The sequence below is a fragment of the Suillus clintonianus genome, assembly GCF_016758775.1.
Source record: "Suillus clintonianus strain FC179 chromosome Unknown DEU56scaffold_5, whole genome shotgun sequence".
In the NCBI taxonomy this organism is placed as follows: Eukaryota; Fungi; Basidiomycota; class Agaricomycetes; order Boletales; family Suillaceae; genus Suillus; species Suillus clintonianus.
This window is the reverse complement of record NW_024539229.1, coordinates 419,139-445,433: the sequence shown is the minus strand read 5'-3', so window position 1 is coordinate 445,433 and position 26,295 is coordinate 419,139. Positions and strand designations below refer to the sequence as shown.

Genomic DNA, 26,295 nt, shown 5'->3' with positions numbered 1-26,295 from the left:
GCAGTCGTCTCTGCGCCCCCAGCACGTTGCTTGCAGCATTCTGCCTCCCATCCCACTCTACAACACCTGTCCCAGCACGCTGCTTGCACCAACCTGCCTCCCACCTTGTTATCCTTGCCCACCACCGCCCTCTACAACCCCTGCCCAAGTGGTCTGTGCACCCACCAACGCTCTAGTCTCGGCTACTCACCTACGCCCACAGAGTCATCACTTAGGGATCGCACTATTCAGATATTCACCCACCAACGCTCTAGTCTCGGCTACTCACCTACGCCCACAGAGTCATCACTTAGGGATCGCACTATTCAGATATTCACCCACCAACGCTCTGCTCTCAGCTACTCACCTACGCCCACAGAGTCATCACTTGGGGATTGCACTATTCAAATATCACTCTTGCTCCTCATGTCTCGTGGAGGAGGGTATCATAAGCTCAAGGGCCTCTCAAACTCGGTCATCACACACAAATTTCGAGGGAGACAGCGCCAATCGCGTATTCTGACAGCTGGCCGGCAGCTTCAACGCAGGGAAGTTACAGATGCAAGCCGTCAGGCTCAAATTCAAGGTATTTCTTTGCTTTATAGTTTTTATCGCCTGTAACTCTTGTAGAAACTGACACAATGCTCAGCGTTATGGATAAACCGCTTGTTATTAAGTAGTACCTGACACAATGCTATAGACGAAATAAAGTGAGAATGATGCGGCGTGCACGACAGAAATCAAACATACCTCAGCGTTATGGATAAACCGCTGAGGTACAAACAATGAGAAACAACAGAGATAAAAGGTGTCTAATGGGTCCGTGATGCGATGACTAATACGTGCGGAGGTTGTCGATGTTGTCATCCAACAACTCTAACCCCCACGTCCCACTCATGTCAGAGATGTCCAATGAGGATCGCCATATGGTGGAGGATATGATGGCTGACTGCGGCATGGATATTGAGACCCTGCCGCTCACGGCACCTCCTGGAGACGAAGGGATGGAATTCAGTCATGCAGGTGGAGAGTATGAAGCATTCGAAGGACTTGCTGAGCAGATCGCAGATATCAGTGGCTAGCACGTATGGTTTTTATCTCTATATTCTCTCACTCATACCATATACTAGTCGCTATGTTGACCTCCGCACTCGACAGGACCGCACAGAAAATCAAACCGATCAATGGGACCTTCAGCTAGACCAGCTTGTCGATGCTTACCTCGACTACCGTTCTCGCGACTCTGGTGACGGGATGCCGACATTCAAAGATCCGGAACCACCTTTATGCGATTCTCCTAGTGTTTCATTGACTAACATTGAACTTGTTGATATATTTAGTACGTACAATTTTTTTTTACTTCTACATACCCTAACTCATTTGCAGCACGAAGCCACAGTTCACCTCAATCACGGCTCTCACACAAATACCCCAATGAGACATTGATCTATCATGGCTACATCGGGTGCTCACCAATTTATCCAACAGTTGCCATATCACTGCGCACTCTTGCAGCCTACCGTCAAATACATCGAACTTGCCCTCGGTTCAGTGTCCAAGCCCAAGTCAAGAGTCTCTGTTTCCTGCATGACGTACGTATAAATCGCATCTTATGACTTCGCTAATGATGCTGTCATAGTCTCCCTATCGACCATACCTTTGCGTGCAATTTTCAGCCGCTTACGATATTTATCTGGAAATCATCCACCGTGTGAATCAGCGCCTTCGCAAGGCGCTGAAACATGACACACCGCATTGGCGCATGCTTAACGCATGCCCAGCATGCTTCTACGTGCTGGAGGACGAGCCTGCTCTAGAATTCGATTGGCTGGTGTCTATAGATGGCAACAATAGTCTGAAACGGTGGGACTCCGCGATCTACGGCTCAACCAGGCGTACAGATTCTCGTAAGGCACGGTCGGACTACTGGCTTGACACTTGTGATGTAGACAGGTTCAAAGATGAAGTCAGAACACGACAGGTAAGACGTCTCTCTGTGCACAACTGTAGTCTGATTATGCTATGCAGAGGGATTCGGACGATGACAACTGGACAGATGAAACCACCGCAAACGAAGGTGCTGGGACATTCACGTGCGTCAACCGGTGGCGTAATGCCGGACCAGACACTCGCAAAAAAATGTTCTCCGTATTCGATGAATCAGGTATTTTCATCGCAGCGTGTCGTCATCGATTCGTTGTTCTGGCATGCGACATGGTCCGGAGTGGGGAATTGTTAGGTTATTTTTCCCTCATCTTTATTGTTGCTGAGCTATAATTCTACAGGGCTAAATATCCGCTTGCTATTATTGAGAAGCTCCTCGCAGTGTATGGGAAGAATGGCGGCTGTGCCTACGACATCGGATGCGCCTTTTCGAAGACTTTAACTAACAGTTCCCTGGGAACGCAAGCACGCGAGTTAGATTTTCGGCTCATGGTAGGCGCCTTTCACGGACACGCCCATAACCGCAAATGCCAGCTAGACTGGCATCCCATGTACATTCCGGGAATCGGACACACTGAGGGCGAAGGTTGTGAACATGTATTCTCGTCATCAAATGAGCTTGCTCGCAGTACAAGACATGCGACCCCATTCCACCGGCGCCAGACAATCGAGGAGCACTTCTCGTTCTGGGACGCTGACAAATATGCCGCGCTCAGTGCGTAATTTTTTTTTTTCAAGTCCATCAATTATGCAACTAATGAACGATCAGGCACGTTTCTTTGGAATCATTATCGAGAGGGATTAAAATCGATTCAGACGCTCACCGCCGAGCTCACAGCCATCAAGGCCGAGTTATTTCTTACTGATGAAGATTTCCCGCGATTTCTTGATGAAGAACGTAATTACCTTGACAGATTGAAGCTGCCACCAATTCGGGATCAACTCTGCATACGCTACGTTGAGGTTTTGGACAAACTTGCCGAACGGCGGTGAGTAAAGTTTACATACCATAATCGAGCCTATCTCTGATATGTCTGATCATTCTAGTGCTGATTGGGATGTAGCTCGCGAAGTTGGCAACAACGCCCTTACTAATATCCCCACTGGAGGCTTAACGCAGATCAACAGTGCCCTCGCACAAGCTCGTATTCGAGTTGACTCTTCATACATTAAGCTACAGAACGCCGAGGGACTTGTCGCGCATATAGAGGCTCAGTTGGCCGTGGACCAGCGGTGGGAGATTGGTGGACTGGAGTACCAACGTTTCAAGGAAGAAGCGAGCATGGGCAAGTATCGCACCGCCTTAGATGAGCTAGAGCGCCTCGTTGTGATGAGGCTGTTCGAGCTCTCGAAACTGTCATTATCAGGAACCGGTAAGCTCGTTTATGTCAAAATACGCACACTGATGAATTTATTTATTTTGTAGGGTACAAGCTACGGCAGCAGATTGGCAAAGCTCTACAACGTCGTTCAGAAGCTATTCGCAATGCCATTATTCGCTACAACACTCAAGCCGCCGGACTCAACCCACCGCGTCCGAATATTTCTTGGAAAGATATTGCTGATTATGGCTTTCTAGGCGAATTTGATCTTCTGCGTCATTCTCGCGATGACATTCGAAGCAGTGATTGGTCGAAGCCGGGTCATCGAGAGGCCACCACGAAATACTTCAAGCTTCATCGAGCTCGCGAAGAAATCACTCGTTTAAACGTTGAAGTTCGGCGCCTGCGCACCGCCATCCATGATGAAGAGCTTGGGGTGTCTGACGTCATGCAGGAACTTCTCGTTTCAGACCCTCACCTGGCCTGCGAGCTACAGCGCCAATATCGTTCGCGCCTGGCTATCAATGCAGTGCATTGTTACCGGTTGAGTCGCATTGAGAAACTCGCAGGTTTTTCGGGAGCCAAAGGTGTTGGCGTCCGCCTTCAGCGCGCTGGTGAATCTACTCGTGATGCTGATCAAGTTGGCCATCGTGGTATGTGTTGTTTGAGTACATAGATCTCATACTAATCTATCTCACAGGACAACCGCTGGGGAATATTGCGAGTTTCCAGGTCAATTCTGAATCCCTCGAGAACACTGACCTTGACGCCATTGATCAAGAAGAACAAGATGCATTGACGGAAGAGATGGCTGATTATTTACAATCGATTGTTGACTGACTTGGGCACCACCTACTCGACATTGACTTGAGCACCAGTTACTTACCTCTTAGTTCATTAGTTCTGTATGTCTAGTTGTGATATAAACACTGTTTCCCAACACCCCGTCAGACGGAAATGCAGAAATGCGTTAATGTAGCATACTAAGGTGGGATATGCGACTAATGTAACATACAGCTGTACATGTAGGATAGATAACGCGCGATAATGTAGCATACAACTGTACATAGGATATAATGTAACATACAACTGTAGGATAGAAAATGCGATAATGTAGCATACATATAATTGCTGAGCGCTGAGCCTCCGAACTTGAATTATAGTGCATGCAAGAACATCAATCTGTATGCGAGAACATCAATCTGTGTACATAATACTATAGCCATTACACCTCACAGCATTACATGTATTACACCTCACTTCTTCAACCACACCTCACATCCAACAACTCGCATCCATGAAACCACCGCCCTCTCCACCACCCTTCATTCTGGCGTCTTCCACCAACTTGAAGAAGCCATCTTCAAGTTCAGGTGCCAAAACAGTGGGATACCACCGCTTCACTATGTCAGGTCTTGCGGCTTTGTATACTTCTACTTTCGCACCAGGTTTCAGCAATAATGAGCGGCAAGCTGCTGCACGAGCTCTGCTTAGGCACGATGCTCATATCGACGGTACCCACTACCAGACGAGGAGAGCGGGGGGTCTTCACCCATCCTACCTCGGCTTCAATCAGCCAACTGACGTGAACGAGGCAGAGCGGACCCTGACTCACAGCGAGCTGGGCGAGGCAGCCCTCCAGGATGTCTTTGATGCGGTCAGTTGTTTCTACCTTTCTTTTTCTTAAACCTCACGATATTTCTCAGATCACTATGCAAGACCGTCTTGATGGTGGAATATCAATTCTGATTCGATGCGCTGGCAGTGAAGCGACTCCGAATATCTCGCCCGAACAATTTCCCATCGATGTCTATATCACGCCCCGCGAGCTGCAAGAATCACAGCAGAGAATTGGCGGAGATGTTGCTGTCTTGGTGCAAGCATTTGCGCAGGAATTCGTGGTACCTCATCTCCAGCGCTTTACGGCTCGTTGTGCTGTTGAAAACGTGAAACCCCCAAGGAACTGTAAGTACTTCACTATTTATTTCATTATTTAATTGCTAATGAAGCTCTCAAGTCACAGCAACTCATATCAGTGCCAGTGGTCCACCACATCTCCCTCCACCCACAGTGGCCACAGGCGCTCGCATCCAGTGCTCGGCGCAAGCCTCCAAAGCCTTCTCCCCGCTACCTTCTTCGGACTCCGCAGCTCTTCGGCATGGAGCAGAATTGGCTCGTGGATCAGGGAACAAAGCCACGCCATCGACACCACGCTCCGAGATACGTCAACGTCGTCCGGCCGATATATTTGCCAAGCCTAGCCCACTTGCAGAGGTACCAAAATATGAAGGACTCGCTTGTGATCCTTCAGTCTTCGAGGCACCGTTGATCAGTATTGGGCCACGCACGGATGCCGCTCTTGATCATTTGAGATTGGGTGACGAAAACTTGCCAAGGCTCCGTTCTTTGATCAGCAGTGTTCGCAGTAGTAGATGGGAGGCTATACTGAGGTCTCCAGCATGGGACCTCAACTACGAAAATGCTTCCATTTTAGCTAACGCTCTCCTTGTAGACTTACAAGTGGGTATGAAGGCCGTCAACCCTGAGGTCGCTAATTTGGAGGTTAGTGATCTTCCATTCTGCGAATTTTTTCAAGTTGATCTGATTAATGTTTGTGCATAGCACCGATCATCGGTGCTTACCACGATCCTGAAACTTCTCGGCATTTTGGTTTTTTTGTGTGCGCTTTACCTTTTTGGTCTTTTATTACTGTAGATCTTAAATGTTGGTTTGTTAGTATGCAATAATGTGTCATTTCGTCCCGATCATGGACTTCAAACAAACATGGACCTGGTGCGTTAAATAGTTGAGAAAATATTTGACCATTGTTTGTTGACTCGTCTCTGCTGGTTCTCCTGATGGTCACCCAATCCTTTTATGCTAAGAAGTGTGTAAGCGGCGCAAAGCATATTCAGCCACCCACACGTCAACGTGCCAAGGTCGTGCTCAGCAAAGAGGCTCGCGCTGCTCTCAGACTTGACCGACGTGCAAAGTCCCTTCGATTCAAGGATTCTTTAGATGATGCTTGGAAGCAGCTGGACGACGCTACCAAAACCATCGCTACTACCCACCATAAAAGTATCCGGCGTGTTCAAAATGATTTGTACGTGGGTCGGGGGCTTCTCCGCTCGAAACGCTCAAAGCCGAATCTATGGAATGCGTTTTGCTGGAAGAAGAACCAGGATAGAGAGAACGGTGAGTTCATTTATTTATCACACACTTCATCGTGTGCACCGCTCAATTTTTTTTTGTAGAAGCCCACGGTAAAGCTGCACTCCAATCACTCGTGCATGATCACAAGGCTGAGTACCTTGCCCTCTCGAGGGAGGAGCAAGACGAACTGCTTGCCGAGTTCACTGAATGGAAGGAGACGAAGACTACCGGTATTCGTACCTCAACGAAGTCGAAGATAAACGACATCACACAGACCTTAAAGGCGGTCGAAAACGAGGTACGTTCTTAGTCGATTTTGATTGAATTTCTCTCACACGACCCCCCTAAATTTTAGCTCATCAGTCTGCATTGTCGTACGGGTGCAGAGTCTATTCTCTACACTACACGCGGCTCTACCGATCTTCCCCTTCGAGGTATCGCATTTTCCACCGACGGTGTCGAAAATTTTATGGGTACCGTCATGGGCATTGATAACCAAGACTTAGTCAGTAAAATGGAGGGTTTTGCAGTACAAGGCATGCAAGGTGAGTGTCTGCCTACTAGTATCGTGTTCTCTGTCTAATTACATTCAGGTTCTGCCAAAAACCACAAGAAGCGCGTCTCCGACAAACGTTCAGAAATCCGGGAAATTATCAACAGAAAACTTCGTGAGTATTTGATTCTTCTGACTTTGCGACAATGGTCTGACTAAATTCAATATATAGAAGAGGCTACTGGTGACCCCAGCGCGAAGATGCAATGGACTCATTATTTCCGCAACGTCGTTCAGCGGTACCAGGTCATTGTGGAAGGCTGGCCCGAGAACATTCCTTTCGCAAACCTGAGCCAAGCGTCGAGCGCACTTGCAGACCTCGAAATGCTTTGGCGCAAGTGGGACACTAACAAAACATACTGGAAGGCCTTGACCGACGAGGAGTTTGCGGAATACCGCAAGGAACGCGACGACAAGCTCGAGAGCGGCGAAATAGTTGATCGTCGTCGCCGTCCGAGATCTGACAGAGGAAAGAAACGGAATAATACAGACACGAGGAAGTCCACTGCCTCCCGTGAGCAGCACACGAGCGCGGGGATCAGTGACAACAGCAGTATGGAGGAAGACGAGCCAGCTACATCATCTTGTGATGTTGCTGCTGCTGCTTCTGCTTTGGCTTCTCCAGACGAGTCTCTTACTATTCCACAGCCCTCAGACGGTGCTTCTGGTTCATTCACTGACAGTTTTGACCCTCCCCCATTTGATTATGATGCCAGCGCTGTCTGAGTTAGATAGATTGTATGGCCCTGTGCAGTTGAGCTCATTGTTGTAGGGATGGAGGCCTCGGCCTCATTTACCTATGTTCGTTTTCATTCAACCATTGTTTGCTGACGTAGTAGCATGAATATAGTGTGTTTTCGACATTAAAATATATTTTAGTGCGCAGTTCTCAAGTCCCTACAGACATACCCTGGTCTATCCACCATGAGAGCAGAGCGTTGGTGGGTGCGAGACGAGATTGGGAGCCGGTGGGATGGTTGGGAACTGTGAGGACGATAAGGCGATGACTCTGTGGGCGTAGGCGAGTAGCTGAGAGCGGAGCATTGGTGGGTGCGAGACCAGATATCTGAATAGTGCGATCCCCAAGTGATGACTCTGTGGGCATAGGTGAGTAGCTGAGAGCAGAGCGTTGGTGGGTGAATATCTGAATAGTGCGATCCCTAAGTGATGACTCTGTGGGCGTAGGTGAGTAGCCGAGACTAGAGCGTTGGTGGGTGAATATCTGAATAGTGCGATCCCTAAGTGATGACTCTGTGGGCGTAGGTGAGTAGCCGAGACTAGAGCGTTGGTGGGTGCACAGACCACTTGGGCAGGGGTTGTAGAGGGCGGTGGTGGGCAAGGATAACAAGGTGGGAGGCAGGTTGGTGCAAGCAGCGTGCTGGGACAGGTGTTGTAGAGTGGGATGGGAGGCAGAATGCTGCAAGCAACGTGCTGGGGGCGCAGAGACGACTGCGGTGCTGGGATTTTGGGTGAGGCAGATGAAGCAGATGTTGTAGAGGGCAGTGGTGGCCTTGGGCAGATGTTGTAGAGGGCAGTGGCCAGGCTATAGAGGCGGCAGCGATTGCCTGCAGTGAGCAGCCTGCTATGTGGTCGGGATAAGGGAAAGGTCGTGGGAACCCGACAAATCAACCTCTATGACGAAAATAGGCGCATTGCGGGAAGTGCCGGATTGAGCGCGGCGGCGGTATACGTTCCTGGGGCGGGGCGCCAGCTTACTTAAACATTAGTACTAGGCTTTGGTGGTGGTAGAGGTACAAGGTGATTTGGGGCACGGTTTAATACTGGTGTCTGGATATTACTACATCCTAGCCTAATTATAGTTGACGAGGCACGTTATCGTTCAGCCTAGTAAGGCTTCCTAATTGGGCTACCCAGGTGTGAAGAAGAGAGGAAGAATGAGTACGTGACATGGAGAATGAAATCGTGACTGAGCTCCTTTGTTTACGCGTTGTTTGTATTTTAGTTACGTGATGCCTGCTTGGGTCGGTCGAATGCCGGTCTCGGCTCTGCTATACTGGTGCCGCAGTGGATCTCGGCGTAGTCAAGTTGCTTCTTTCGAACACAGTCTTTCAACTTATGCTTCTTTCGAACACAGTCTTTCAACTTATGTATCTTTCGAACACAGTCCTTGAACTTTGCTTCTTTCGAACACGAGTTTGCCTCGAGTAGTTCAAGAAATACAGGACCGTTAATCTCACGCGTTCATGATATAATCTGTTCCCTCTGTGATATCAATGACCCGCAACCAGATTCAAATTTCTTGTCCCTCACCGCCGAAACACTGGGCGGTCCTTGATGGATAATACACCAGACGAGCGTTATTCTTCCTTGCATCTTCTCAGTCTTTTAATGGACAACATCTCAATTTATCTACGACGCAGGATTACACTACTGACCACCCGAAACCTTCGAAGGTCTACTCATCCTCAATCACATCAAATATCTCCACTTGCGCCTCCAGATGTCGCTCCCTCCACTCAGCTGATCCCCCCAACCCCTATTCCAGACCTAACTAGCTCCATCACCCGATGCTCCGAATACCCAGTTGCCGGCGGCGCATATGGAGATATTTACAAATGCGTGTATCACGGACCAGACGGTGATGTGGATGTTCGTACCAGTGTTACAGTCCTTGTATGTTTAATATTAATGATGTTTTGCTCGCCACGCAGGTCGCTGTCAAAGCAATTCGAATATTCTTCGGTACCAAGGTAATGCTCTGTGACCTGTAACAGACAGATCTCACTAAGCCAGCTTTTCTAGGTGCTCCGGAGAGAGCTCGGCATTTGGAAGAGGTTGCAACATAAGAATATCTTGAAGTTCATGGGCACTACTCAACACTTTGGCCCCTCTGTGGCTCTGGTTGCTCCATGGATAGTCAATGGCACCCTGACGTCGTTCCTCAGCCGGAACAACAGGACCCTTACGCTGCGCGATCGTTTGTTTCTGGTGAGCACTTCAAGTGCATTCCCAGTTTGCCCCATCGAACTAATTGTTTTGTGCCCAAGCTCCGTGACATAGCCAATGGCCTCAACTATCGTGAGTGAATACACGCATATGGCGAAAAATAAATACTAAACTGTCTCCCTCAGTTCATACATTTAACTTCAATATAGACGGACACGCGTACTCGAATGCAGTCGTTCACGGCGACCTAACTGGCGTAAGGTTCCCCGTTTGTTTCACCACTCACACTAATGATCAATCACAAGAACAATGTCCTCATCGGTGGCGATGGAACTGCATACCTTGCAGATTTTGGCCTTTCTGGAACCTTAATGAAATCGCTCGGGATGACGTACCTCGCAAAAACGGGCTGTCATCCAGGAGCTTTAAGGTGGACAGCTCCTGAACTTCTCGACGAAGAATCAGCCTCTGCAGTTACCGCTCAGAGTGACATGTATTCGTTTGGCTGTATCGTGCTTCAAGTAAGCCGTTCCCTCTTGTCAATGCAACTTACTGACTCCTCACCAGGTTTTAACCGGGAATATTCCTTGGCCACACTTGACTGGTGATTTCGCAATCTGCCGTAAAGTGAGCTTTGAGGGGAAAATGCATCCTCGTCCAGACGGCGATCGTATCATCGACCGGCATTGGACTTTCATGACCCGTTGCTGGTCAAAGAGTCCTGACGATCGCCCTTCTGCTGAAGAAGCGCTTCACTTCGTTGATAGCGAGCTCGCTTTGAAGGGCAGTACCCTGCCTTGATTCCCAGCAATACCTCTTTTCTTTTCTAGTTGGATCCTTGTGGGCCCGGGGCCCTATGCTGGACAATACGTGAACCAATCAATGATACATGCGATGCCGCGTACTGGATGTTACTATAATATGGAGTCGACACGAATTGGTTCCACGGGATCAAACGCCTGGTCCATACATTGGTAGATACCACTTTATTCTATACCAATTGTATAATAGAGGAATTCAGATGTTACGATGGTGGAACACGATATTACGCAAGATATACATCACCAACACGGACAGGGTTAGTAACCTGCAAAGGAGAAAGGCTATGCACCCGCCACTGCGTGTTGTCTAAAATTTCCGCTTGCGGAAAGATAGCGGAAAACTAACCTAGGCCTTGGTTCTCCGCCAGATTTCCGCCGAAAGGTTCCGACGTAGGAGAGGTGGCTGTTTTTCTGCCTCTCCGCCAGCGTTTAGCCAATTTTCTGGACACTAAGTATCAACCGGCTGATATCTGGGGTCTGGACAACTACTATATATATATATATATGCTCGCAATTAATATTCACCAGCTATATTTAATTATAATTCATTTCTAAATTCACAAATATCATAATTTGCACCGCTCGCATCGCTTCGTTTGCAATTGCCTCGTCGTCTACGTGCACGCATATCATGAAAACCCAACAATATATTAAGCAGCCTCAATTAATCAATGCAGCTGCGCATACAGAGTGCTAGAGTCGCAGGGTGTTGCATCTTAAGCTGGTACCTTCCACCATGGAGAAAATCCCTACAATGGTCGACCCGGCTCCTGCCACTGTGAGAAGCCACCACATATAGCCAATGATGCGATCAAGCGTTCGGCCAGTGTACCGTTTAAGCGTAGCATGCGGATCAGGCGTAGGTATGTACGCTGAGGGCAATTGGAGCATCAGAGAAGTACACGTTTCGGGGGACGATGTAGCGGTAGGTGGTGGAAGGAGTAGACGGCAGACAACAGGTTTCTGCTCATCTGTTAGATGCGGATTTAAACAGTGATAGGAGAACTTACATTGTCCGATGCGACGTATGATGGTATTGATGTGTACGAGAAGTTAGTGGTATTAGACTTCTCAGGTGTGTCGTGGGAATCAGTATGAGTCGCATATATTCTCCTATCGGTCCAAGATGGAGTCCGTTTAGTGCTGTTAAGTCTGGGTAAGTAGGAGAACTCATTGAGAAAACATGGCACACCTGTACCGGTCGACCTCGTTGAAAGTCTGTATGTGGATGCGACGGGGATATTGTTATACGGAAGACGAGTGTAGACCAAGCGAAAACGAATGCAAGGAGAGGACCCAAGCGGCTGTGTTCCGCAATGGCACCGATGGCGATCATGGGACTGGAACTAGGTTAAATGAGTGCTCTGAATGAGAGATGATGGATATGACGTACGTGATAGCAGCGAACATAAGCTGGAAGACGCAAAATACAATGGCAGGTACTCTGACACTACCAATAGAAGGTTGGTCGAGTACATTTTAACACCCCTAGATTTCCGACATTTTCACGGCTGGCGGATAGTTGATGGCGGAGAAGATGGCGGAAATTTTTGACCCCCCAAGATTCCAGCCACTTCTCAGCCGCTGAAATTTTTGGACAACACGCAGTGCGCTGAGGTCAAGGTCGGCAACGCTGTTACAAGTCTTTTCCTGAGATGGTTTGTTGAGACAAGACCCCTGAGTCGCTCGACGGACGCTTCGAGATCAGGGATCGTCCTGGGACCCAGGCTTCGACCGAGGTGTCCGCCCAGTACATCATGATCATGATGGGGTAAATGACGCAGACGTGTCTGCGATTGTCGATTAAACTTTGAATAGTTGATAGACAATTAGATAATCGAGGGAGGCATAAGTAAACGCCCTTAAGGACTCGGAGATGATCGTCGGGGGAATGTTAATGAGCGCTGAGATGATCCGTAAGTATGTGCACAGCGCGGTATATATAGTGATCAGTATTCGACGGTGTCCAATCAGCTTACACGTCAGGACTCGGGATTGAACAGAGCATAGAACCTTGATAGAAACAACACCTCGAGAATTATTTACATCAGGCTATCTCAAGCGACAACTCCGCGGAATGATAGTCTCCCCTAGCCAGACCATATAGAAGGCAAAACGTACGGAGAGTCTCGAGACCATGATGAAGTTTAAAACGTACAAGGTTCACAGTTGGGGACAGCAACCTCAGGAAAGGAAAAAAGTTCCCGCTGTGTCAATTTGATATATCTTGATCGCTATCATCCTCACACAGCTCGTAGGAGTCTCTGAACGAATAACGATCTTTACGGCCATTTTATTCAGCTACATCACACCAGCGACTTCTCTGCAACGTACCGTGCATACTTTTCGGACGACGCCGCCTCCCATCACAACTGGATTCCCGGCGCTCGCTAGTAGCTTTGAGTCTTGGGAAGCGCCTCACTTCAGAAAGAGCGTTTTGTGAGGTTTCAGCATGCGATGAGGGTCAGGGTTATTGAGATGGCGGGTATGCTTACAATGGGCGGTTCGAATTCTGGTGCAGGAGGGTTGAGAGAAACGCCCAGCCTCAGGCCTCAACCTCAAGAGGCAGCGAGCAACGGTATGTTGAAAGATTCAGCACTACCAACCGTGTTTGTGCCCACGGGGGAGTAGAAGCGACCGCTCACAGATCACCAGGCTTTAATGTACGTCATGGATGCGCGTGAGGTTGCCGTGGAGATGGAGAAACTGAACAATATCACCGTCGAGGACACCGTTTATTGTGCCAACAGCTTTGATAGCTTTGAGATCTGGTCTTCTGCCGGGGGGGTGGGGTTATTAAGTCGCACCAAGATAATGATACCCAATTCCCAATCTACACAATGATTTGGTACCACATACAAAGCTGACGGGTACAGCAACACATTCCAAATCCCATGATTCACATTGGAACACGCGCAGCAAGTGCTGCTATTACTTGTTAGAACAGTAGTCGAAGGTACAAGCAATCTCACGTTGCACAAAAAAAATCCATCTCCCAACACTCCCCCGCTCAACTCCTCCAATACTGTGCCAAATCGTGAATCCGATCCAGCACAACCGTGAAATACGATGTCTCATTCAACAACGCCTCGAAATGCTTGATCGCCTCCTCCTCCGTCAAGTCCAACCGGAACTTCTCCTGGATCTGCTCATGCACGTCGCGGTGTTTGATGTCTGGAATGTTCGCGTCCACCATCAGCGCTACCAAGTTGAGAATCAGGTTAGCGCTTTTGCGCAGGATCGTAAAAGCGGTGAAGCAGAAGTTTTTGAATCGCGCGTAGTGCGTTGATTGGGCACCGCCCATGCCGTCCACCATCTCTTTGCACACTTTGACAGGAGGAGGAAATGGCTTAGGATCCCGGCCAAGGATATACCCAAAATCAACTACAACAAATGTCAGTAGGGATGAAGCGTACAGGCAAAATGATGCTGACCATGGAAAAAGTGACCTGTGGAACCAATGTTAAAACTGAACCATGCTGATAATGAGTTTCACTTACCATCCGGTGTCAGTAGAAGGTTGTCTAAATGCCGGTCGCCTACACCTAGCAGGTATGTCACAACGCAGTATCCAGCTGCCAACAAGGCTTAGCGCACATAGCATACTGACAAAGTAAGACTCACCACAGCTGCGCACGAATGTATCAATAACGCTCGGCTCGACCCCATACGTTCCAACGCTACCCTCGTCCGGATTATTCGCTCTCAGATAATTCAAGAGCGTCCCATTCTCACTGATGATCGCTGCGATAGTTTTGCTGGGTATAAACTGCACCATACCCTGCAACGGCCCAGTCGCCAGCACATCATAGGGAATGAGCTTCAGATCCAGATTCTCCTTCCTAAGCAACTGATCCATGAGCGTAAACAGCTGGAGAACCAGCTGGTCCTGGCGCATGTCATCCCCATCTTTGAAAATCACAGGATACTCCGAGCCGTCAGAACACTGGAAATACAACAAGAAAGGGTAGAGATTCGACTTGAAGACGGACGACTTCTCAGCGTTAATACCCGTGATCTCCATGCGTGCGTTTAGTGGCAGGGGCAGAGGAGCCATGTTGACGAGCCCGTTCTTGGAGTCGTTGATGAAGGAGCGGAGTTTCTCGATTTTCTTCGGTCGCGGGTCTTTAGATGTGCGCAGCTCCTTGGCCCGTTTGGCAAGGGTCTCGACGAGGACCCCTTGCCGTCGCATGAGCTCGCGGCGTTCGCTGCCATTCTCAGACTGTGGGACCGTTTCATCAGCAAGTGGTAAACACGAGTGAGAGTCCGATTACCTCTAAAATCTTGTTCAGGAACTTGAATACCACCCGCCCGTACATTTTCGCCACAACCCTATCCTCCAATTCCACCTCTACGATCAGATACCAGTACAGCCGGTTCCCCAGCGTATGATTTTGCACTCCCCGTGCGATCAAAAAGTCTGTCAGTCCGCTGTCGTCATAAGATATCGCACTTGTAGTAGATCGGCTCGAGCGCTGTTCGCTAGCGGCACTTTCAAACTTGAGCGCCTGTACGAGTTGCAAGAGATACAACAGAAGCTCCTGCAAATAATATCAGTGCCACTATCACGTAGGAAAAATAAATGCTTGACTTCATCGTCTGCGCGGTTAAGCTGCCGTACTGCGAACGCTCTTACTCTCGAGTCCACGGTACCTGGTCCGAGGAGCTCCAAAGCATCATCTGTGTCGACCTCTGTCCACATTGGCAGAAGCTCCTCCACTGCCTGCTTCACTTCCGAAGGATCGCGCCAAGTGACCGACTTGAGGAACTTGGTAAGCCCACGCTTGTCCCGTGCGAGGTAAAAGCGAAACTTCCAGATGAGGTCTTTCTCCTCGGAGTTGAGTGGTTGGGAAGGCGCATAATTGAGTATTTCCTACAAACGACATGTGAGCAAGGCATCAATGCATAACGGTCTGGCTTTGCGCACCCCAAGTTCATCCCTGATCTTGGCATTGGGTTTGAGCTCCCTGTCGTACGGACTACTTCGGTGACTCCGCACGAGCCGGCGATGCTTGTCTTCTACAGGGTTTTCGCGTGCAATCTCGGGGTCAAGGATGGCCCATAGGTGTGGATCTGTGGAAAAATAACTCGGAAGTACAGGTGTAAGAGGTATTTGGGCTGCTGCGGGAGGTGCGAATGGTATTGCGGCCTGATTCTGGGCCTCCTACAGAGAGTTGAACGTCTAGCGAATTAGATTTAAAAAAATGCGACACTAACAGATTCGCTGAATATCACGGGAAAGTCGAAACGTGGAAGATCAACATAGAGATACATGTTCTCTGACTTTTCCGTTTCCGCCTTCAGTCCTCTTTTTAAGCGTTTGCATACATACTTGACTGTAGAAGGCTTACAGCATGTATCTCCTCCATCTTTCTGAAAGCCATATTGTCTAACCAATCTGACTTTGGCAAGTCGCCGCGTTCGTATTTCTTCACGAGCTGAGGAGAAGGTAATCAATGAGAGGTCATACCGAAATCTATGGTACTACTTACCTTCTCTAAACGACCCATTTCATCCCTGCTGCCAAGTTTACTGGGAGTCTTGGTCTGCATGGAACCGTCTGCTTCTTGACCCGCCCAGAGCAATAAGCGGTGTTTTCCACGACGCAAAGTCCTGATGCGATGACCGTATAAGCAACTTTGCAATGTGAAGTAGATGTACTTGACACACCATTTCTTTCCAAACATCCTAAACGTTGAGCCACCGACGGGAACCGCTGTGCGTGGAGCGCCAATGTCCCATACAGTAAAAGTAATTTGTGAATTCAACGGGAGGTCGCAATACCGAACGGGCAACGTTATCCATTCATTCCACCTGTATAGATAGTCAGCTGGAGGAAAATGGCGGTGATATAGGAAGCACGACGCACGTATAATTGTTCTTGAAAGCTTTGAAAGACGTTCGGAAGGGAATTGTTAGCGGCTTGTTATCCGCCAGGAGCTGGCAGGAGACATAGAGGTCTGAAAGAGTCCTGGCGGTTGCATCAACATAGAGAAGTCACAGATCAGAGAAGAACACACGAAGATTGTGCACCGTGAAATCTTAGTTCTGGGTTCTCGAGTAGCTCTGAAACGGACGGTTGTGGTATTGATCCCTCTAACTGAGAACTATGTTGTTGAGTGTTGGCAAGTAGCCCTTAAGCTTAAACGACTAGTTGTGCGTACATGCGAAAAGTGACAGGAAGCTTGAGATCAGACAGCTTCGCAAAAGTGAAGTCGTCTCTGTTGTCCTTGTCCATGATGGAGAACGAAGAGCGTGACTAGTACTTATTGGATAGGCTCGTGACCAGCCTGGCGTATACTACCACGGAGTTAATTCTTGTTGTTCCTTGTACAGTTATGATATCTGGCTTTCTGTTGTCTTCGCCGCGGAGGAAGTCATAAGTTAGGAGAACTAACATGACGAAAACATCGTGGCTTGCAGCTTCCGAGTGCCTGCAGGGTTTCGACTCCCGGGTTGTGGAGGATGCAAGGTTCTTTATAAGTCTTCAAGCTTCATGTCCCACCCAATTCATGTACCACTATGTACTCCTCGTTATTTGAAGTCAGTACGCTATCACTGTTACTTGGTTTAACGGCAGTGCTAGCAGTGGTGCTGTGTTTCAAGGTGACCCCGGCGTACGTCATGGCTCTGTCCTCTACCATCTCAAAGCATACGCAACCTGACTCTGAGAAATGCTTACGGGACATCCCAACGCACACGCTCAAGCGCCTCACCCCAAAGTCTAGAGCATGCGTCGAGCGTCTGAGAACATGTCAATTGGATAGACCTGACCTGTAAGTCTCCTCGCACGCTTGACCACCACCTACGTGACTATGCATCCAGCTCTCGACAACCAACCTCCAAACTCGCAGCTGTGCTTGTTCTGCTCTACGAGCAAGCTGGAGAGCTAAGGGTGTTATTGACAACTCGGTCCAAGTCATTGCGTGCCCATCCAGGACAGACAGCGCTACCTGGCGGGAAAGCAGATGAGGGAGATGAGAGTTTAGTCTGGACTGCTGTAAGTGCTGCTGTTCTGATTTCGCGCATTCGTTCACGCTATGCGTATTCATGCAACCTTAGCTCCGCGAAGCAAACGAAGAAGTCGGTCTTCCCCTCCCGCCCAAATCTTCAAACATACACTTTATCACGACGCTCCCGCCTTTTCTCTCTGCATCACAGTTGTTGGTGACACCCGTAGTGGCGCTTTTATCTTCCCATTCTTCGCCGCTCCCACCTGTCCCTTCGTCATCCTCATCCTCGGTCTCGGATAGCTCCTCGAATGCAACCACACTACCCAATTCTTCTTCCCACCCAATCCTCAAATCCCTAACTCCCTCTCTCACAGAAGTCGACCGGATATTTGATCATCCACTGGAAGCAATGTTGGACCCTCGTCTCTTGTTGAGCAAGGGGGAGACGCTAGTGGATGTGGGAGAGGACTGGCCATATAGCGATGGGGAGGTGTATGTGAGTTTTTTGATTTCTTACTGTGTGCTTTTGATGTTGTGTGTACATTCTGAGCGACATGTCCGCAACGAATCACGCTGGCCTTGCTAAATGGTTTCTCGGTCTTGTTACCTATTACCCCCACCTTTCCCTCCTCATTCAATGCTAATCCTTGTCACCTCGCAGAACCCGTCTGACGTCCGCCTCGACGCATTTGACGGACTCGTATATAGGATGCACCGGTTCAGAACATGCGCGTCTCCTATCAAGGGGCTGACTGCTGATATTCTGGTACGTCGCGCTAGCTTCATACCCTCCTCTCATGTCAAACTTAACCCCAATCTCACGCCCCGCTCAATTGGTTATATCTAATGCTAACCCCTGCACACAGATCTCCGTCGCTGAACTTGCATACGGGCACAAGCCTGTCTATGGACGATACCCATCCGACTCTGGTTCATCGTCTGAAGACGCGGACTCGGAAGGGGAGACATATCGGGCAGTGGTGAGAAGGCGCATGGAAGAGAACGAGAGGGCTTTCGCGGCTCTTGAGGAAGGCGGGAAGATGATATTGGCTGGCAAGGCGGATGGGGGCGTTGGGGCTAATGGGAGTACATTTCTTGTCTCCGTCTCAGACTGACCGTAGAAGATACATATGGAATCCATTAGACGTAGGATCGGTACCGTAGTATATGCTGTACACAGCATAATCACTAGTTCCATGCGCGCATATAGCACACATGGTATGGCTCATTGTCTACTACTCAAGGGACAAAGCTCACTGGTACAGTTTCAAAAGAGATGCAGTGCAAATGGATAGTACACAGTCCAACGACATCACTAAGCGTAAATTATAAGCGCTAACGAGGAGAGCAAACTGTAAGCGGGGTATGTATCCGCAAACACCGACCACAACATGTAAATATTATCAGTTCAGTCCACAAATCTCGTTCCATCCCACCCTCCGAAACCACGATACCGTGTACACTATCGGTACCCAGTATACGTAGGCTCATAATTCGTCGGACCCGCAGGACCCGTGCTCGTCGCCAGCGACGCCCGAACAGCAGCATACGGATCCGCATACTGCATCGTCCTACTCACCTTCGGTGCCCCAGGCTCCGATGCAGTTGGCGCATATGACGCCGATACGCCACCAAACCCACTCGGGGCAGGGTCAGAGAACGCGCCATACGCGTCCATGCTAGGTCTCGAAGCAGGGTAACTGCTCGTATTGGTGCTCGTCGTAGGAGCGGTGGTAGTGGTGGGCGCAGTTGAATATGCAGATGTGCGATTAGCGCTTGAGTCTGCCGTTGAGTAACGATTTGTGCTGGGGAGGTAGGTTGTGCTGGTGTTGGCTGTGGCTGCTGAAAGCCGGTTGGAATCGGCGAATGGGGAGGCTGCGGCGTTGGAGTTATCGTATGCTGATTGGCGGGGGTACGTGGGTACGGTATTGGTGGCGACGGGTTGGTATGAGTGTCCGCCTTCTACTTCTATGTCTTCTACTTCCTCGCCCTCTTCGATGTCTGCGTCGGGACGCGTGAATGGGGTATCGCGTGGTGGTGTTGTGAGGTTTCCGGAGCGCCAGTCGATGATAAGCAAGATAAGGGAGGCGAGCCAGAAGCCTGACAGCGTGAGAGTGGGTTAGACCAATGGAGTAGAAGGTGACGCGGCAACGCACCAAACGCCAACCAAAAGAATATAGCGCCAGCCTTCTTCGTACTGCACCAGCCAGGAAGATCGCTCTTAAAGGTATCACCCAGGCTTGCATGAGGGTCATTATCCGCGTTTTTGCACCCAGCCTCTGTCCACGCTGAGATTGTGGTGACAAATCTGTACAGCCCGATGAGCACTGGATTTAGGGGTGCTAAGATGAATACGCACGCGATGAGGAGGCTGAAGATGCAGCCGCTGCCAACGAGGATGAATCCGACGCGTACTTCTTTGAGGGCGCGGGCGAGGCGCGTGAGTTTGTCGTATTTTTCGTAGACGACAGGTACGAAGAGGAGGAAGAGGGCTAGGAAGATTCCTGAGATGCTCACGAAGATCGCGAAGCCCGAGAGACCCGCTGTGAATTGAGTTCAGTCAGAAAGGGCATCGCTTGATATGGTAGTAAGCGTGAGGGGTTGGGGGGGGAGGGGGAGGGGGTAGCAACGATGGTTGGTTTGAAGGGCAGACACAAGTAATGAACTCACAAGGCCCTATTCCCCACTTTGCCTGAAAACTGGCTACGCTCGCAAAGCAAGCCATCGCAAGAAAGTTGAAGAATGTTTGGGATATGTGAAATATGATGGCAGGCTTGCTTATAATCATCTAAAAGGCGGAGAAGATGTCAGCTTTGTTGATATGACGCTGTAAGTAAAGGCAAATGACCGCAAGCCAAACGATCCATAAGAGGGGCAAGAAGAGGAGGAAGACCAGTGTCCCAGACTGGTCCATGAAGAGGCATAGAGGAAAGTGTGTGTATTACGTAAATGGTTGAAGTCTCAGAAGAAGCACGGATGAAGCGCAGCGTAAAGGAGAAGAGCGGAAATAACAAAAGTAAGGAAGCTTGCTATATTGTAAACGAGGCTAGGTAGGAGGCTATGAGACTCACGTCGTCCTCGTAGTTGACTATACCACTCCCATTTCCTATCCCTACTGCTGGTACTGCGCTGGTCTTTGTCCTCTTTGGTAACACGCGGTCAAGGCCATTTTGAAGGGTATCTATGAATGACATCGTGCAGCTGGGTAGTCAGTCGGGTATGTTCAGGTTACAAGTGAAACCAAGAAGAGTGATGGGCAGAGATGAAAAATCAGTGAATAGTGTAGCAAGTCAGGTATAGGAAGTCAGTGATGGTATAGCGATGGTATAAGAATGCTTGTTCGTTGACCGCAGCAGTGATCACTGTAGACGCTGTGTGAGTTGCACTGAGTTCGCTGCTGCGACTCTTCACCATGATCATCGCCAACCCACGTGCTATTTGCTTACGTCACACTGACACACAGCCACTTTGATCAGTTTGCTTCATCGTCAGGGCTTAGCGCTTGACTTCGACCACTACTGACGAGAACTGACTTAGGACCCTCCATCATGATGACCGCTATGAGACGAGATACACGCCGTCTTCGTAGTGTTTGTTTACTTTTGTTTCTCTATAGCATCGGAAACTAACATTAGCAAATAACCCGCCTGGCAGTGAACGCGAGGCAGGCACGTGTTGCAAAGCATATCAACCTGGCCTGGCGCCACCATGGGACCTTCCCCACATCTCAGATACCATTCTCCATCGCCTGGCGCGCATTTTATTATCCCAACAACAACAATCATGTTCTCCTTGTCATCTCATGACGAGCCGTATCGCGCCTCACTTAGAGATAATCGTGGTGTTCCAACTCTTCTCTCCCCCTGGGAGTTCCTTGACGACTATGGCATAGTTCACCCATCAGGATGCGACGTCTGCTCTTCGTACATGAAGCATGTCGCTGATGCAAGCTATTCCTCTCATCAGCCAGCATTCCAAATTGCCTTCCAAGATAGGAAGCGCGCACGCGAGGATGTCTTTAACAAGGGCATAGCAGAGGGCATCCGCCGTCAAAAAGAGGAAAATAGAGTCCTCGTCGATGACATTGATCACTATCGCTGTGAGCGAAACCAAGCTCGTGAAGAGCTAAGCACTCTTCGTGCCCAGTTAGACGCAACACGTGCAGAATCAGAGCGTCTACAGGACAAGCTCAAACAGCAGACTGCCCCTTCAGTCGATCTCTCCAGTCCTATTGAATCTGTCTCCCACCATTCTTCTGTAAAGTCTCTCCAGCTCGACCCTGTCATCACCCCTGCAGATCCTCCATCTGAACCTCGCCTCAACGATCCTCCTCCCGTCGATCACCAGCTCTCCCTCGACTTTTTAGCTCCTCTTTATCCTCAACAGTTGTCTCCCCCTATGACAACCCCTGCTTCTCCTCAAGCACAGTTGCCCGACTGCGTTGCCGCTCGCTCATTCGCTGCCGTATTGGCAACAGGACAGCCAGATGATGATGCTACTTTTCAACCTACATCAGATGGCTCCCCTCCATCAGTCGGCTGGACTGTCGTATCTTCCTCCACTTATAAACCGACCAAGCCCGCCAAGAGCATCAAACAAGTCCAATCACTCATTAAAGCCGCCCATCAGCCAGGGAACTACAGCGCACTCACAAAAGTCAAAGCGCTCTGTTCAGACGCCCACAAAACACCTAGAGACCAAAAGACTGAAGTCCAGCGCTACTTGTTATCCAATTGGCGAACTCCTGATTGGGAGCATCCATCATTACTTCCAAAGTTACCTGCTCCCTTAAACAACCCTCGTCTTGAGGACCCCGTCGAGAGTTGGGTATCATACTACACTGCAAACCCCAGCTCATGTCCAAAGGGCATCCGACGCGAACCCGATGGTCGTCCCGTCGTTTCCGATATGAAAGCCAGTCGAACCGTAGCTCGCCTACGCCCCCTAGTCCACCCGAGTGATCCCGAATCCCGCGAAGCCCGACAGAAATACATGACTGTCGTCACAGAGCTCTTCTCTGAGCCAGGAGAATACTCCAACATCCTTCGGAGAGGTGCTTTCAGCGTCTCTCCCCACGTCTGCTATGCGCCTTTTGTGGGCATGGCAGACAAGATCGACAAGTTGTCCATCGCGCGTCACTTTGCTGCTTGTGGCGTGACTATTCCCATGGCTGATGATGAGCTTGGGCCATGGGCTCAGGAGTATCTTCGCGATTAGCGAATGAATGACATAGACTTACTCCGCATCATCTCCGCATCATCATACATTACACGCGTACCAGACATCCGGTTAGGTCTCTGCATACATAGTTCCCATAGATCACATCCCCGAGGTCGTACGATTCACACTTAATTGCGGACGTAGTACGATATTTAGATCGCGACGGTTTTCGTACATAGTGTATTTCCGCATAGTACAGTCATTCACCGTTATTTGCGTTCGCCTTGCATGTCACTCGAATCTGATACTATCTCGTGTAACTTTTGTGCTCTATCATATGAGTTGCATATGTGCATGACTATATATTGGTAGTAATAATTGGCATAAAAGACCTTAGACAATTGTGTGATCTGAAAACAAAACAACTAGCTAGGATTGGACTCAGACATCACGGAAATACATGCACACAACCTCCAAATATCATGATATGGCTCATTTCATGGCAAGAATAGTGAGGCAAGATTTGAAGTCGCGGTAGATTAGATAAAGCATTGTACAAGTCTACTGCAAGTGGAAAAGTTACAACACTTGTCCACTTGCAGTAGACTTGTACGTTGTTTTCCTAATCTACTGTGACTTTGAATTCTGTCTCACTACTCTTGCGATGAAATGAGCCATCTCTACAAACACCTTCGGATCCACCAAGTATTTGGAGCAAACACCGACGTTGGAAAGACCATCATCACTACCGCGCTCGTTCGGGCTTCAGCTCTCAACAACAACCGCGTTTTTTATCTCAAGCCAGTGAGCACTGGTGCACCGCAGGATGCGGACGATGGGTACGTGTCTTTTGTCGCGTAGCACGCGTCGCTGAATTTTCTTATACTGTAGACACATCAAACGCCATGCGGGCCCGCAAAAGCATCTAGTAGATGCTCATTGCTTGTTCCGCTATGGAGACCCTGTTAGCCCGCACCTAGCTGCGAAGATGGCTTCTGAAACTCAAGGAGTAAAAGTGAGTGATCTCTAGTATGGTTGTGATGATCATTCGCTGATGCTAGGGCAAGGTTTCTGTGCCTTCGGACGAAACTTTTGTTGGTTCTATTGCGGAACATATTAGAAAGCGAGCTAGGGCGGCGAGTTTGGGAGCTCATATGTATGTAGAGACAGCTGGAGGTGAGCACTATCCCACCTCATCCAGCCGCTAACACTACACGCTCACTGAATCGCTCAGGCGTTCACAGTCCAACGCTCTCCGGAACGACTCAACTCGACAGCTACCGCCCACTCTTCCTACCCACCATCCTAATTGGAGACTCAAAACTCGGCGGCATATCATCAACCATATCATCATTCGAGTCCCTCCTACTCCGCGGATACATCATAGACGCGATCCTGCTATTCCGCGACGAGTACTATCGGAACTTCGAATACCTCACGCAATACTTCGCCGAACGAGGGATTCATGTCACAGCACTTGATCCTCCTCCTCCACGACTTGACGACCCCTCGGAGAATTTCGCAAACACCGAAAAATACTACTCGAATCTCGTTCCACCCAGCCAACAAGGAGATGTTTTCACTGCGCTCGAGCATCTGAACGAGTGTCACGCCCGACGCATTCAAGAACTAGACTCCATGCCTCGTCGTACGTCCGACGCGATCTGGTGGCCGTTCGTGCAACACGGGTTGGTCAAGACCGAGAAGGACGTTACGGTCATTGATAGCGCGTGGTCGGATTTCTTTAGTATCTATGATGCTTCCCGCGAAAGAACCTCGCAGCCAGCATCGCTATTGCAACCCCAGCTGGATGGTTCTGCTTCATGGTGGACGCAAGCTGTCGGACATGGTCATCCGACGTTAGCACTTGCTGCTGCCAACGCAGCAGGACGTTATGGCCACGTTATGTTCCCGCAGGCGACTCACCTTCCTGCTCTAAAGCTTGCTGAACGCCTACTTCAAGGACCGGGCAAAGGCTGGGCTTCTCGTGTATTTTTTTCAGATAACGGCTCTACTGGGATGGAGGCTGCGCTTAAAATGGCTTTACGGTCCTTCATCGTCAGTTCTGGACTTGAGCTGAGTTCGGCGGAGAAGAAGAACTTGGGGGTTATTGGCTTGAAAGGGAGTTATCATGGAGATACAATCGGAGCTATGGATGCTTGCGAGGAGGGCGTTTATGCTTGTGAATGGCATGAAGCGAAGGGTTATTGGTTCGAGCCGCCGACTGTATCTGTTCGGCAAGGCCAAGTCGCCGTTTCCCTTCCACCTGCCCTGTCGTCTCTCAGTGGTGATCAGCATCAGGTAGCCGAAGCATTTGAAACCCTCTCTCATGTCTATGATGTCGAGCAGCGTCTCGAATCCCCGCTTGCAAGACACTACAGGCGATATCTAGAGAAACACATGCGTCACCTTCAAGCGGACAGCAGCCGAAAGCTCGCCGCTCTGGTCATTGAGCCCATTGTCATGGGCGCAGGAGGAATGATTTTCGTAGACCCATTGTTCCAACGTATCATGGTCGACGTCGTCCGGGACCCGACCCTATTCCCTACAGCTCTTCCAGTCATTTTCGACGAAGTCTTCGTGGGGCTATACCGCCTAGGATTCGAAAGCGCAGGCCCTTTACTCGGTGTCAGCCCTGACATCTCAGTGAATGCCAAGATTCTCACTGGTGGCGTATTGCCTCTGGCCGTAACGTTGGCTTCCGACCGTATTTTCCAGGCGTTCAACAGCGAGAGCAAAGTCGATGCCTTGTTGCATGGACATAGTTATACGGCGCATGCTGTTGGGTGTCAGGTTGCAAATGCGACGCTTGATATGGTTGGCAGGCTGGTAGAGAGCGATCAGTGGTTGGGGGCGATCCGTAAATGGGCGCCTGAAGGAGCGACTTCTTCGAGAGCGTGGAGTTTCTGGGATCCGAAATTTATCGCGTCGATTTCTTGTCTGGATATCGTCGATGAAGCGATGACGCTGGGAACTGTGCTTGCTATCAAGTTCAAGGACGATGATGCAGGTAACGTCGATGCAGTTTTTTTCTTACTTATTAGATTACTTATGTGGCTTGGGAGTACAGGTTATGCATCACATTCCGCTCAGACTCTGCTCCAGAGCTTACGATTACCACTGGAGGATGGGTCTTCGTCGGCGGCCCCTGGAGGTGCACCCTTTGGGGTGCATTATAGGACGCTGGGGAACGTGGCGTATTTCATGAGTAGCTTGAATACCTCGCGTGCGACTATCGAGGCGTTGGAGGAGCGGCTGTGGAGGCTCGTGTCAGATGTACGGCGTTCATAGAGCCTATAGGGTATTGGTGATGCATGGCCTCGCATGCTTGCACATGGCATGTAATAGATGTTTTAAGTGAGGATCGGTTTCAGTGCAATTACAGTTGCGAAAACTAAGTTATGACAAAGGCAACTCCCATGTCAGCGTTGTACGTACTCGCGTCGAAATGACTCGGTAAGTTATTTGGACTACAAAAATTGGGTTCATACAGTTACAGTGCC

The 26,295-nt window shown here is 49.5% G+C and overlaps 12 protein-coding genes across 12 annotated transcripts; 8 read left to right on the top strand and 4 right to left on the bottom strand.

Annotated features, from left to right (window-relative positions):
• Positions 1-1,233: 1,233 nt before the first annotated feature.
• DEU56DRAFT_726160 (uncharacterized protein) lies at positions 1,234-2,646 on the top strand (the record flags this gene model as incomplete). Its single annotated transcript, XM_041347911.1, has 5 exons — positions 1,234-1,318; positions 1,366-1,571; positions 1,619-1,960; positions 1,990-2,213; positions 2,265-2,646. 5 exons carry the CDS (start codon positions 1,234-1,236, stop codon positions 2,644-2,646), a joined length of 1,239 nt encoding a protein of 412 aa, XP_041214052.1.
• A 906-nt stretch (positions 2,647-3,552) lies between these two features.
• Positions 3,553-3,867, top strand: DEU56DRAFT_693057 (uncharacterized protein; the record flags this gene model as incomplete). The annotated part of the gene is made up of 1 exon (XM_041347171.1): positions 3,553-3,867. A coding segment is annotated over one exon (315 nt), but the record flags the coding sequence as incomplete, so codon positions are not given.
• Positions 3,868-4,635: 768 nt separating this feature from the next.
• On the top strand, positions 4,636-5,119 carry DEU56DRAFT_699947 (uncharacterized protein; the record flags this gene model as incomplete). The annotated part of the gene is made up of 2 exons (XM_041347299.1): positions 4,636-4,902; positions 4,952-5,119. Coding segments are annotated over 2 exons (435 nt in total), but the record flags the coding sequence as incomplete, so codon positions are not given.
• A 1,056-nt stretch (positions 5,120-6,175) lies between these two features.
• DEU56DRAFT_692337 (uncharacterized protein) lies at positions 6,176-7,515 on the top strand (the record flags this gene model as incomplete). The annotated part of the gene is made up of 5 exons (XM_041347157.1): positions 6,176-6,440; positions 6,500-6,696; positions 6,754-6,943; positions 6,992-7,066; positions 7,124-7,515. Coding segments are annotated over 5 exons (1,119 nt in total), but the record flags the coding sequence as incomplete, so codon positions are not given.
• A 325-nt stretch (positions 7,516-7,840) lies between these two features.
• DEU56DRAFT_976719 (uncharacterized protein) lies at positions 7,841-8,861 on the bottom strand (the record flags this gene model as incomplete). The annotated part of the gene is made up of 2 exons (XM_041359620.1): positions 7,841-8,494; positions 8,823-8,861. 2 exons carry the CDS (start codon positions 8,859-8,861, stop codon positions 7,841-7,843), a joined length of 693 nt encoding a protein of 230 aa, XP_041214048.1.
• Positions 8,862-9,013: 152 nt separating this feature from the next.
• On the top strand, positions 9,014-10,887 carry DEU56DRAFT_771996 (kinase-like domain-containing protein). The gene is made up of 7 exons (XM_041351502.1): positions 9,014-9,561; positions 9,624-9,662; positions 9,715-9,900; positions 9,960-9,990; positions 10,044-10,114; positions 10,164-10,379; positions 10,426-10,887. The coding sequence occupies exons 1-7, from the start codon at positions 9,247-9,249 to the stop codon at positions 10,657-10,659; spliced, it is 1,092 nt and encodes a 363-aa protein (XP_041214047.1). The 5' UTR covers positions 9,014-9,246; the 3' UTR covers positions 10,660-10,887.
• Positions 10,888-11,310: 423 nt separating this feature from the next.
• Positions 11,311-11,613, bottom strand: DEU56DRAFT_771993 (uncharacterized protein). Its single transcript, XM_041351501.1, has one exon. It carries the CDS (start codon positions 11,568-11,570, stop codon positions 11,373-11,375), a length of 198 nt encoding a protein of 65 aa, XP_041214046.1. The 5' UTR covers positions 11,571-11,613; the 3' UTR covers positions 11,311-11,372.
• A 2,076-nt stretch (positions 11,614-13,689) lies between these two features.
• On the bottom strand, positions 13,690-16,917 carry DEU56DRAFT_726346 (kinase-like domain-containing protein; the record flags this gene model as incomplete). The annotated part of the gene is made up of 14 exons (XM_041347922.1): positions 13,690-14,063; positions 14,114-14,128; positions 14,180-14,254; positions 14,304-14,901; positions 14,954-15,220; positions 15,271-15,552; positions 15,607-15,843; positions 15,897-15,987; positions 16,017-16,117; positions 16,172-16,292; positions 16,350-16,493; positions 16,549-16,650; positions 16,700-16,786; positions 16,844-16,917. The coding sequence occupies 14 exons, from the start codon at positions 16,915-16,917 to the stop codon at positions 13,690-13,692; spliced, it is 2,568 nt and encodes an 855-aa protein (XP_041214045.1).
• Positions 16,918-17,303: 386 nt separating this feature from the next.
• On the top strand, positions 17,304-18,747 carry DEU56DRAFT_726138 (uncharacterized protein; the record flags this gene model as incomplete). Its single annotated transcript, XM_041347909.1, has 5 exons — positions 17,304-17,455; positions 17,505-17,679; positions 17,742-18,128; positions 18,294-18,398; positions 18,499-18,747. 5 exons carry the CDS (start codon positions 17,304-17,306, stop codon positions 18,745-18,747), a joined length of 1,068 nt encoding a protein of 355 aa, XP_041214044.1.
• A 347-nt stretch (positions 18,748-19,094) lies between these two features.
• DEU56DRAFT_907413 (uncharacterized protein) lies at positions 19,095-20,546 on the bottom strand (the record flags this gene model as incomplete). Its single annotated transcript, XM_041356900.1, has 5 exons — positions 19,095-19,732; positions 19,789-19,940; positions 19,992-20,175; positions 20,303-20,420; positions 20,481-20,546. 5 exons carry the CDS (start codon positions 20,544-20,546, stop codon positions 19,095-19,097), a joined length of 1,158 nt encoding a protein of 385 aa, XP_041214043.1.
• A 584-nt stretch (positions 20,547-21,130) lies between these two features.
• Positions 21,131-23,151, top strand: DEU56DRAFT_771974 (uncharacterized protein). Its single transcript, XM_041351500.1, has 2 exons — positions 21,131-21,222; positions 21,287-23,151. Exon 2 carries the CDS (start codon positions 21,341-21,343, stop codon positions 22,847-22,849), a length of 1,509 nt encoding a protein of 502 aa, XP_041214042.1. The 5' UTR covers positions 21,131-21,222; positions 21,287-21,340; the 3' UTR covers positions 22,850-23,151.
• Positions 23,152-23,286: 135 nt separating this feature from the next.
• DEU56DRAFT_848701 (pyridoxal phosphate-dependent transferase) lies at positions 23,287-26,193 on the top strand. The gene is made up of 5 exons (XM_041355159.1): positions 23,287-23,631; positions 23,684-23,807; positions 23,860-23,968; positions 24,027-25,802; positions 25,863-26,193. The coding sequence occupies exons 1-5, from the start codon at positions 23,462-23,464 to the stop codon at positions 26,081-26,083; spliced, it is 2,400 nt and encodes a 799-aa protein (XP_041214041.1). The 5' UTR covers positions 23,287-23,461; the 3' UTR covers positions 26,084-26,193.
• The last annotated feature ends 102 nt before the right edge of the window (positions 26,194-26,295 follow it).